Below are 12,358 nucleotides of genomic sequence, written 5' to 3' on the forward strand. Positions count from 1 at the left end.
ACAGGTGCGTTATTATTGCTAATCAGAACCCTGATAACTAAAATTAATAGTGGGTACAAAGACGAGCAATTAAGGACATTCATCTTCCAAATGAGTCTACAAGATTCATTGGTAGTTTAAATTTATATACTGAGGGCACTTAAACCATTAAGCAGGGTAATGGGTGCCCTGCAGGCATGTGCTTTGAAGCCGTATGTCATTTTGGTGCTGGGACAGCAGACAGTGATAACTTCCCTTTAAGGGAAACTGCTATTCATTTATCAATTAAATGTTGAAGGAAATGTACATTTTTGCTGTGGAGTGATCATAGCAGTGTATTGTAAGTTAAATCAAAGATCAAGATTTATGTTCTAAGCCCTTCTGGCTTTATCATGATAGATGTTAATTAGAAAAGTCTCTTGGTGGTAATAGGGCATTGGCGTTGGGGCCTTTAAAGGCATAAATGTTTCTTCGCACAAATATTTCTCTTCTTTTGCCTTGCAGTCTTTGACAGTAACACTGATGTAGTAACCAACTTTAGTGCAGAGTATGAAATGTTGGGGCTTTTTTGTTGTTGTTGCTGTGTTTATGTTGTCACAGGGTAACATCTGAGAAGGTTTTGCTAACATGGAGCTGAATATGAAGTTTTAAGGTTTTATGGTACAAGGATATAGCAGTGTAGAGGTTTCTTTCTCTCCTGGTGTTATCCTTGCCAGCCAAAGCACTGGTTAACAAGTGGTCCTAGGAGTGCCCTGGAATGAGTATCTGGCAGTGGTTTTTAGTGAAGGAGAATTAGCTAAAACTTAGGTGGTTTTGTCATTTAGTCAAAATGACAAGTACTTATGCAGAACTGTGGGAATTATTTGAGTTGTCTCTTACTGAAGATGAAACATAATCTCAGTTTGGGACACAGTCTAGATTTTCTGATGAAATTTGGTAAAAGGGACTTCCCCTTCCCCAAATATGAACGCTGTTTTTGCAAACTCTGTGCCTGTTATGTGACATTTGAATACTCTGTTTTGGGTAGGTAAAAAATATTCTTATCCTCAATTTGGTGACATACATGTCCATTCCTCCTTTCCTTATTCTCTGGCCAGTCCTAGTTCCAGGCCACGTACATCTCGTACGGAGGGCAGAAGTGAGTACAGACTGTAGTTCTTCATGGTCCTCGTTCTCCCCCTTTCCCATCTCCAGCCCGTTCTCCTCCCAGGTGTAGTGTGGGCTGGTGAGAGCCTGGCAGGCATGGGAGGGTGTTCGCTCTTGATGGAGTGGTGGTGACTCATCCTACGGTGACACTAGAATTTACCATAACAAGGATTTTTTTTGTTTGTTCTTGGGACCCGCAGTACTTGTCCCATATTTTGTATTCGAAAAGTCAGACAATGAAGTCATCACAAATGCTCCTGTTATTCTAGGGGTGTCTTCTTAATAAGAAGAATTTTTGTTGTAACGACAGTTTTTGATTGGATTGATAATGCCCTAACTACTGAGGATAGGGAGGAGAGGATGCAAGAAATATCTCCCCTGATTTCCAGGAGTTGTTTATAATCTAATTCTTGAGTTCTTATATAACTTCTTTTCTGGATTAAAAAATACGGCCTAAATGAAGATGAATGCACTGTTTTCTCTTTCACTCTCTCCTGGTCATGCCTTTTATTTTTGAGCAGGAGGAGCAAACTCAGGGACTGTGTACCATGAATGGAGAGAACTGATGCTGCAGAGTTGTATGTGTGATATCTGTATTTTCTTGCATTTACGCTCTATTCTTCTTCAACCGGGCTCTTTTGATTCCTTTATTACTTCTGTCTCAAACCTTAATTTCTTGTTTTCTTGTTTTCTTCTCTCTCTCTTTCCCAGCCTACTTAATTGCCTTAAGTGAAGAATGTAAAAAAACCTCACAAACTTACTGAATGATACAGGGCAGACATTACTGTGTTATACAGGAATTTTTGGTGTTTCCCCCTCCCCCCCCATCTTTTACATTTCTCCCCTTCTTCTTTCTCCCTGTCACTTTTCCTCACAACTTTTGTTGTAAGGTTTTCATATCTGTTGTTTGTGTGACCCTGAAAAAGCACCTTCAATTTGTGTTCTGTCATGCTAGATTGATTTAATAAAGCAAGATTATCCAATTCATTCTGCAGCAATTATTTCATTTCTAAGTAATTTTAATTATTTTGTCTGACTGCTTTTGTTTTGGGCACGCTATTTATCCTTGTCGGTGTTTGGACTACTTATGCTTTCAGTGCATTGGAGTTGTTGATTTACACCTTTAGTTCTTGAGCCTAGTCCATTATTTTCTGTTTCCCCCTTGTTTTGGATAGCCTGTTGCTTTTTGTCACGCAGACATTGGGCCAGGTTTCATTTGGGCTCAGTGACTCAGCCTGTGATCTCCTGCTCTGACAGAACGTGCTCTTGGGAGAAATGGGTTGTGTGAAGCAGAGACATTTTAAGAAGAGAGGGGAACGCTGACGGATGAGCTGCTTGTGGATTTTAGCTTTGTGCAGGCAAGCCTGGGCCACAGGTTGCATAGACTTTGTGGTTGTGGTGCGCCCAGGAGGAACACCTCTGCTTGACTCTTGGAAAATCTCTGCTTTTAAATAAACTAATAACAAGTTTCTTCCCTAGGGGGATGTACGTTTGATGATGGTCCTGGACCCTGTGACTACCACCAAGACTTGTACGATGACTTCGACTGGGTACATGTCAGTGCTCAAGAGCCTCACTATTTGCCGCCTGAGATGCCTCAAGGTGAGAACCTCCCCCAGATACTGAAGGGATAAGTTTCTCTGTGAAGAAGCTCAGACCCTCACTGAATATGGCCTCAAGGCCGTACTCTGTGATCTCCACTTTAAAATTGATAATGGAGGTAATAAAAAGAAATAAAAATAATAAATATAACAGTCTTGGTACTTGAAAAACCTTCTTAGATCAAATCTCTCTTTAAAGTTGGGGGGAATAGGGAAGGGAGAAAGGAAGTCATAACTACTTCTTTATTCTGCATGGAATTCCTGTTGACTCGCAGTGGAATTGTGTCTTACATGACAGCTAATGTATCAGTTGAATTATTCAGGTATGCATTAGAATAAATGGTGGAAAAAAAGGATACATGCAAAAACCTGTACACTGATTCCTTCCCTCCCCTCCCCCCAACGACTCATCATCTGAAGGTAATCAGAAAAGCTTTGATTTATGGAAATACTGCTGTTGTTAATTACTATTTAGGACAGGTAATGAATAACTGAAGAGGTGCAGCCTACATGACCTTGCCTGCTCACCTTTGATGAACAGCTTAATCGGCGCTTCCCAGACAGCATGATATGCTGAGAAAATGAAAGCATTTGAAATTCAGCTACATTTTCCAATTAATAGTACATTAAGTAATTAATCATGCAGAGGAGGACAAAAGGTCATGGCTATTTTATTTGTATCTAAAAGGTTTTGTGAAGTGAGGTATGTGTGGAGGAGGAGTGGGAAATGTTATCACACAGAAGGAACCTAACCTCTGCACCATTCCTTTACCTGCTTTTTATATATTGTACATTATTACTGGTGGTTAGTGTATGTAATTTTACTTCTTAAGTGCTAACTAGCTGGGTTCTGTCTGCTTTGGAGTCACTGATATGAACAGCTATTACTACGACCCATATCTTACAAAATAGGTTAATTAAGCAACACTTCATTTAATGGACTGCTTGGTGCTTCAGGTTTGCATATAGAAGAGTAAATTTAAGCCCCAAAGCATCAATCAGCATTCATGATGCTGATGGTCTTGTATTAACAAATTCAAAATAATATCTCCCCTAGGAAGGCAGAAATTAGTTACTTTTCAGTTTGCGTTTTTCAGTCTACGTGGTTTGTTAAAATGGTGGAGGTATTTTAACTGTGATGGAAGCACCATTTTGTAAAAAATTTGGTTTTCTCGGACTTCAAGCACACCTTGTATAGGAAGAAAGAAATTTGAGGAATTGTATTTTGGATTGAATCTAAATGACAAGATAGCTTCTTCTTGCTTCTCCCAAATAATATGCCTGTCATCCTTAGGCAGTTTTCAGAGTTAAATGACACAGTGCTCTCTGACTTTGGCACCTGATTTCTGTTCAGTTCTGCTACAGACCCTTTTCCTCTGAGCGTAGCGCATGGACTTCTCTGGAAGAAGTTATTTTTTTCACATCTGTATGTGAAATTGTGGCTGCTCAATAAAATCTAGCAGAATAAAGGAATGTTTCAGAGATAGTCTAAAACAGATACAGAAGAAGCTCTGAGTATTTTTTTTTTTCTTCTTCTGGTTAGAATTCTATGCTTCTTGGACCACTGTTTAAAAGTTTGCAGTTTGGTAACTGACATCCAGACTAAAGTGAGCAGTTTCATCTGATGAGCTGCCCTTAAGAAGTTCACAGTTTTCAGATTCTGAAGATCTATACTGTATCTAAATACTTAAGCTCTTTTGTGTTTGAAATAGCACAATTTCAAATTAAGTCTAAGAATGTCACACAGTTCTAAAACAAGCTCTGAATTCCTCCGGTGGGTCTGGAGGAAGTGGAGCAGCAAGAGGTTCGAGTAAAAGCAGAAGGGAAATAACTGTGTGCAGTCATCTGCCGTGCAGTTTTTTTAACATTGACTCTGCCTGATTACTGTTGAAACTGTAGGCTAGAAAGCAGTCCACTGCTCGTGAAGAAGTTATCCAAGTAGAACAAGATGTGGTAATGAAGGTATAGGTAAAATTAAACTACTGGTGTTTTCACTTTGAAAAATGCTGTGTTTTCTAACCTGTAGAAGCCAGGGATCTCCTAGGGACGGAGCCAGCCCACTTTTTCCTGTTCAGTCAGAGAATGTGAGGAGAGAAGAGGTGCCCAGAAAAGCTGAGCAGCATAGAAACTGAAGTGCTAGAGACTGTTTTTCTCTCCATCTCTTCTTCTCAAACTCTATAATCCTTCAGCTAGGCGCAAAGCTCTTTGGAGCCCTTGTCTCTTACATCTCTCTGGACTCCAATACAATGTCCTGGCCTTGGCCTTAGTAAGGGAAATACATGTTCCAGTACAGCTTTGTCTCAGAAGGAGCACTGTTTTACCAGTGTGTTAAAAAGATAATATCCTTACGCTGAGTATGCGGCTTTCAGGACTCTAACTTTTGCAGATTCACCCAAAACCATTGTAGTCATAAAGGATTATACTCCATTTTCAAATGTCAATTTTTAGTCTTCAGTAGCTTCAGAAAGTCTTATTAAAAAAAAAGGACAGAAAAAGACATGTAAAAAAATGGGAAAAATATGAAAATTGAGTTCATGTTTTACTTTGAATTCAAGGGAGGGGTTTAACTCAATGTTGTGCTTTGGAGGAGGATAAATCTTGGGAAATTTCAGACCTAATGGCACATGCTTTGGAATGCTATGAAAATGTGAAAACTTGTCCTAATGGAAAGCATTTTGCAGGTATCGCAATATTGGTATTTCAACACTATTGGTAAGGCAAGTGTAATTATCTCTGAGTAATGCAACTTCAGGATTTTTTTATGTTGACCTACATTGTATTTCTCAAGTTATGAGCAAAGGCAAAAGCCACTTCTGTTATGGGAAAAATAAATGCAGTACATAATGGTTAATTTTGAAATAAAGTGAACACTTAGAGCAGGTGCTTGTGTACAGCTTTAAATACCAACTTGTAAATTGTTTGAACTGCAGCTTACATGATAAAACCTTTGGATTACTTATTAAAATCTTGGAAAACACCTGATGTCCACCATTAGGTTTCTAAAAGCATACAAAAGCGACTGTGCTACATCGAGCTAAAGGTCTGCTGGTTTTGAGAGTAGCCATTAGCAGTTGCCTAGGGAAGAATGCAGAGGCGGGACAAATAAGTGATGATCATCCTCTGAACGCTCTCCCAGTTTCCATCTGTTTGGCACTGAGGAATTTCCTCGACTAGAAATGGTCTTTTATTCGTGATGTTCTCAATGAATTCATGTTTTTGCCTTGTCAGCTTTGTCTTACTGTCTGTGGGCTCCTTGAAGCATTCTAGTATCTGCCATGTCCTATAATGGAGTGCCAGCTTTTGTTACAAATCATGGGGAGATGCAGCTGCTTTTACTTTTTTTGAACTTGCACATGACTTCTGTTTTGATACATGTTGGCCTCTGGTACAGGAAGTGAGCAAAGCTGATTCCTAATCACCTTCTCCAACCCGTTCAGTTTTTTTAAATACCTTTTAAATAAAATACGTGCCTTTCTCCTGACATCATTCTAGGTTGAATGGTCCAAGACTATTGAGTTGTTCCTTATGTAGAAATGGTTCCACAACTGTGGATTTGCATTTTGTGTGAGGCAAGGTTGGTAACCAGGTGTTATATTTTTGTAGACACAGTGACAAAAATGAAGTCCCAAGTATTTACTTGATGGTTTTTGTACCTCTGAAGGAAGACATTTTCTGTATGTTGAAGCAAACCCTTTAGAGCATGCATTGTGTTTTCGGGTGTATGATTTTTATACATTATACTATACAAGATAGAAATTGAGAATGCTATTAAGATGAGATCCAATTTTGGCTTTGGATTTTTCCAGTTATTTTAGAGGACTATTCACTGTGTGTGGATAACTTTGACCTAAAGTAAATAGTAGTGCTTTCTTATATCACTGGAGGTGTGCAAAGGGGTAGTTTTAGCCATATTAATAATACATTTAGTTTTTACCCTTAGAGAAGATAGTTTATTTACCCTGTTTGGTTTACCTGTTAAAAGCAGCATTATTCTGGGGCTATGCAGACTCAGGGCATGAGAGCCTGTAACGGGCTGCGTGACGGGGAGCCACTTAATGAAGGGCTTTTTTAATGTAAGGGCTATTACCCTCCTGGATACAAATGCAATTTGAAGAATGTCTAAATTGTAGTGGACAATAGCGACGTGCTGAGATGGACATCTTGTTTCCGATCTCTCAGATGGATAATGTGCCTGGATTGAATGTGTGCTAATTTTTTTTTAAATTGGTTTTCTAGAAATCAGAGGAAAATAAATTAACAGTAGTGGAGGAAGTCCTTAGTTGCAGTTGTCATCTAGTATGTCTAAAGGAGAACAGATTAAATCTCCAAAGATGTTCCTTAATATTAGAGTGTGTTTCGCACGTGTGTGTGTGTTAGTTTTTACAGTGAAGAGTATTGCAGAAATCAATTTTTTACTTTGGAGAATCATAGAATCATAGAATCATTAAGGTTGGAAGAGACCTCCAAGATCATCGAGTCCAACCGTCAACCCAACACCACCATGCCCACTAAACCATGTCCCTAAGCGCCTCATCTACCCGTTTTTTAAATACTTCCAGGGATGGTGACTCAACCACTTCCCTGGGCAGCCTGTTCCAATGTTTAACCACTCTTTCAGTAAAGAAATTTTTCCTTACATCCAATCTAAGCCTCCCCTGGCGCAACTTGAGGCCATTTCCTCTTGTCCTATCGCCAGTTACTTGGGAGAAGAGACCAACACCCACCTCGCTACAACCTCCTTTCAGGTAGTTGTAGAGAGCAATGAGGTCTCCCCTCAGCCTCCTTTTCTCCAGGCTAAACAACCCCAGCTCCCTCAGCCGCTCCTCGTAAGATTACATATGACCTTACATGTTGTCCCATTTTAAAGAATAAAACTAAATTCACTACTCTGGGGGGAAGAAAAAAGGAAAAGAAACGAAACAGTTCTGAAAAGTAAAATATTACATATTCTGGTTTAGGCTGACGTTTTGGGGTCCCTGGTGGAAGACTGCACGGTTATTTCAGAATGGAGAACATAGATGGTGAAAGGCAATGGAGATGGGAGGAAGCGTGTTGACAAGTAATCTTAGGCCACACTTTCATGGTGATTTCTTTTATATGGGTTCTAGGCAGAATGTCTCTGGCTGCTCGTTCCTGTGTCCCATCATTCCCAGAGGCAGTCTCACATTGCTGCCTCCTCCCAGATGCTCTGATGTGCATGTGATTCTGAACTGGTGTGGACTGAAAATAATAATCCGGGGGGGGGGAAGTATGCAGCATGGGTTGGTTTGTTAACCCAGTTCATTGTGTAGCTGTAAAAAGGGTTGTTACGTTGGTGCAGCTGATGAGGAGCACAGGAGCTGGTGGCGTGGGTGGGTACAGGGGTTGTATAAACCTCTGGGGCGCCTGAAAGAAATATGAAAATTACACCCTTACATGTGTGTGCAACTTTAATTTTCCTGTACAAATAGTGTTCAGTGTTTGTTCTGATCTGGAAGGTCAGTTGTGCGCTACTTAAGTTCTGCCTTGTACAGAAAGGAAATAGCTTTTGTGTCACCTGCATGACCCAAAATGAATTCCAGCACAGGACCAATGTAAGTGTTTATGAAGTGTACAAATGAGAGAGGGGAGCCAGAAGGTCATGAAATTTGTGTTTTAATATAGATTTCATATGAATGTGGCTCAGGAAGAAAAGCTGTAATGTAGAGGTCATACAGATGAGACTTTTGGCCTTTTACTTCACTTAAACCTGAATTTTTCTCCTGTAGAAATGAAACCACCAACCCATGAATAAATTTAAATTATGTGGATGTGTATGGGTACAGTCAGACAAAAGTTAACCAGGAAGCAGTGTCTGGTGAGGGCTGGATATTTCTTGAGGCATTGGAAAGACAAGAGCTCGGTGAGCAGCAGGAGAACTCTCACCATGTCCTGGGTTACTGAGCTCTTCCACAGAGACGCTGATCCACACATGATACAGCAACTTGCTGTTTTGCACCACAGAAGAGTGAAGTTCAAACAGAATGCTTTCTGGGTCTCTTTATTTTAATAGGCAGACTAACAAAGTTTACCAGTCCACTGAGCAGTTGAGAACTGACTTTTCAAGGTTTTGCTGCTCACATGGCCAGTATGAAGGTAATAGATCAGAGAAACTGTGCGCAAGGGAATTTATTGACTAGTCCATGGATTGGCAAATGCAATTCAGGAAGGTAGTGGTTTTAAAGTTTGATCACTGAAAGCTTATCTGGGTCATTACATTATGATATAAATTGTAAAAGCTTGGATCTGTGTTTGGGGCTGCTAAGAAATTCTGGTTGTCTCTCCTCCTTTTACATTTCTTTATGTGATGGCATAGATATGTTTTATTTGAGGTGACTGAGAGAATTTATTTCTTCCTTACATACTTCAGTCTTCATACATTCCTTGGCCCCAAGAGTTGACTGATACTTGTTTCCTGTTTAACTTGTCAATATACTACAGAGCTGAATTATTTGAAGTACTTCCTTGATCAGAAAAACATATTTTACTACTTTTCTTATCCAGTAAGCCTTGTGGTTGGTTTCTTGTCTGTGTTATTTGTTGGTAGCATCTTTAACAGAAAGAAGCCTACCTCATTAATGTAGTGCAATTAATGTCTACCTAAAGAACACCTGTAAACATCCTGATCCTGTTTGGCTTGCTCAGTACAGTGTATTAATCAATCTATTGACTAATTCCAAGGGTTCCCTATTGTTCATAAGCACACTTTACTTGGTATAAAGTAAAGACAGGAGGGGTACAGGGCAGGCTTTATAGATAATGCGCAGTGCTTTTGTACATTTAGATAAGCCTTTTTTTTTTTTTTTTAATCAGGAAATTTAGGCACAGGATTAGGAAAAGTAAGGTTTCTGGAGTAATAGAAATGACTTTCACATATGAGTAACATTTATGTGTTGGCTTTTCATTCATTGACACAGATGGATTTATTCTGTTTCCTTTGGGTAGTGAAAGACAGAACATTTTAAAAAAGATTACTTGCTGTATTTGCACAAAATATACTTCACCTTCAAGGCCGGCTGCTGTATCTGTTTATGTAGAGTGATATTTGATTGGTTGTGCTTTTTTTTTCCTTTAAAGTTGTAATACTATTTTGTTCAGCCATACCTCTTCCATGCAATATGGATTTCCCAAAAGCTCATTTGTTCTTGAATAGCTTATCTTTTTAGTTGCTTGTATGTGTCGAATGAGTGTATTTTACTGGTATCAGTTAAGTTTTAGAAAATCTGTCAAATTGTTACTTTCAGGATAGTGCAACCAAACTCCAGTGAAAGCTATATAAACTGCTGCCTTCTGAGAAACTGTTCTTTTTCTTTGTTTCTCCTTTTTTTCCTAGTTTGGTATTTGAAGAATACTAGTTTATTTCTCTGAATCTGGAGTAATAAATTGAAGCAAGGGGAGAAATCTGTGTGCTACAGATAGAGTTCCAAATTATTAGGCTAACCTTGGGTAAAACTACCTTTGCCATGCTGGTACCAAAAATTACGAAAAATACCATGTGCCGGTGCTATCACAGCATTCATGATAGTATTCTTGCTCATGATGCAGCCTTCTACTGCATGATGCAGCTTTCTAGCTTCTGATACCTGTATCACGAGAAGTTCAAATGGCATTGGCCATCACTGCAGCACTGTTGGGGTGGGGAGAAATGACCAGTTCTGGTCAACTCTTAGCACTGTTAGTCAGGAGCCCGGGCTGTCAGTGGAAGTGTTTCATTGCTTATATGAAGTCAGCTGTGAATGTCAGTAAGAGGCATTACCTGAAGCTGCTGTTTTGGTAGCATTGTGAAGGGTGAACAAAAAGCAAAATGGTACTGTGCTAGCCTTTCAGAGTTGCAGGGAAAACACGGTTTGAATAGCACCTTGGTAGCTTGGAAGGTGTTCCAGATTATTTGAGGCATTTAGAGTGTGCAAGGCTGGAAGCCTGAAGCATAGATGAGGAGTAGCGCTTTTTCAATTTCTCACCGCTTCTCTGCATGAAGAGGAGCAAGCTAGCCCTGCTTTATGAGTACTGTATCTGCCGGTTGTGCCATTGTCCTACCCTTTTTTTTTCTCTCTCAGCCTGCTTGTATATACTTTTTTTTTATATATATATATATATTTTATTTTTTTTTTTTTTTATTTTTTAACCTGGCTATCTTGGAGTGTAGTGGAGGGGCAGACCTGAGCTAACGTACTGCTGCTTCTCACGTGGCTTCATTTGGCTCAGAGCACGGGTACAGCCCACTCACTCCTGTTCACAGAGCATGGCATGGGCTCAGCACATCTGGTGGTCCTGCACCCTCTATTTGGCACCCTTTGGCTGGACCCTTTCACAGAAAAGATAAAAGAACTTATTTTGTGTTTATGTGGCCGCTTCAATTTGCTGTAAGTGTAGGTGGCCTCTTCCCTTCCCTTCCTTGCGCAGGTTTCTGGCTGTTCCTCTTCTTTAGCTTTGACATTTCTGTAGGTTGCCCTGACTGGAAATGTTACTGCTCCGCTTTCCACTCCCACTCACCTGTATGCAATTTTTAGCAGTCCAATGAATGCCAGATTCAAGCAACAATATAACTACAGGCTGTCCTGTCAGAGATGTAGAAGAAGCCAGGTTAGAAGTAGAGGAAAGTAGTAAAATAATTTTATTACTTAGAATAGGGAAAGTAAAACCTGGGAGTGGCAGTTATTTGGGGGAGGGAGTGAAGGAATAACACCATGGTGTATGAAAAAGAATGGTGTTAAGACAAGATGGAAAAAAGCCCTGTAATAGAATGAGTGATGTACAGTGGTTTTTAATGCAGATTATTATTTCTGAAGCACCAAGCTTTTGAAATACCATGTACAGGCAGCGGTCAGGGTGCTGTAGTAACCCTCTGTTCATGGGGACCTCATGATCTGAGAGACTATCTCCTCTTCCCCGTGCTAACTTCTCACTTTTGTCACATCAGAGACGAAGCCTCTTAGAAGTGGAAGCAAAGCATTGAGCTACTTTGAATTCACGGCAGAGTAAGGGCATTCCCAATACCACTTCTAATACAGGACCTATTATGCAACTGGAAAATAATATCTGAATTACCTATGTATCTATAATCTTAGCAATGACAACCCCAACAGCAGGAGAAGCAATGCCTGTAAAAACAAACAAGAAAACCTTAAAGTAAGATGAGGTGAAATTCAGGAAGCTGCATAATACCAACAAAACAAAGGGAAGTGATGCTTTCCTCCACGTTCTTTCATGTACAATGTCTGAAATTTTCCTGTCTGCTTAAATATTGATTTCTGAGCTCTAACCCTTTTGCTGCTCAGTATGTAATTTATGTTCCCTTGTTGTGCTTTTGCTGCAAGTCTGTGCTGATGCAGCAATCATTGATGTTTGTTAACAGTGACTAAGGCTGCGGTAATAATAAAACTATATTATTTTACAGAACAGATTTTGAATCAACTGAGAAGATTTAAACTTTTTTCTTAGGTCACGGTGAACTAATGAAAAAACTTATTCAGGAAACAGAGAGATTTTTAATTTGGGCACTTCTATCATTACTTGTACAGATACTTGTTCAAATTGCTGTTATCAAGCTAATTATGATCATTAAGGCTTGTTTCTCTCCCCCCCCCCCCCCCCCCCCCCCCCGGCTTTTTTTC

The 12,358-nt window shown here is 39.7% G+C and overlaps 1 protein-coding gene across 1 annotated transcript in view; it reads left to right on the forward strand.

The window, feature by feature from the left end:
* Nucleotides 1–2,652: 2,652 nt before the first annotated feature.
* Nucleotides 2,653–12,358, forward strand: part of PTPRK (protein tyrosine phosphatase, receptor type, K) — a 311,793-nt gene continuing 302,087 nt past the window's right edge. The window contains 1 exon segment of the mRNA XM_009325628.1: nucleotides 2,653–2,727. Within this exon segment, the coding sequence (XP_009323903.1) occupies nucleotides 2,718–2,727 (10 nt within the window). The 5' untranslated portion in view covers nucleotides 2,653–2,717.

Source organism: Pygoscelis adeliae, unplaced genomic scaffold (assembly GCF_000699105.1).
Source record: "Pygoscelis adeliae isolate BGI_AS28 unplaced genomic scaffold, ASM69910v1 Scaffold54, whole genome shotgun sequence".
In the NCBI taxonomy this organism is placed as follows: Eukaryota; Metazoa; Chordata; class Aves; order Sphenisciformes; family Spheniscidae; genus Pygoscelis; species Pygoscelis adeliae.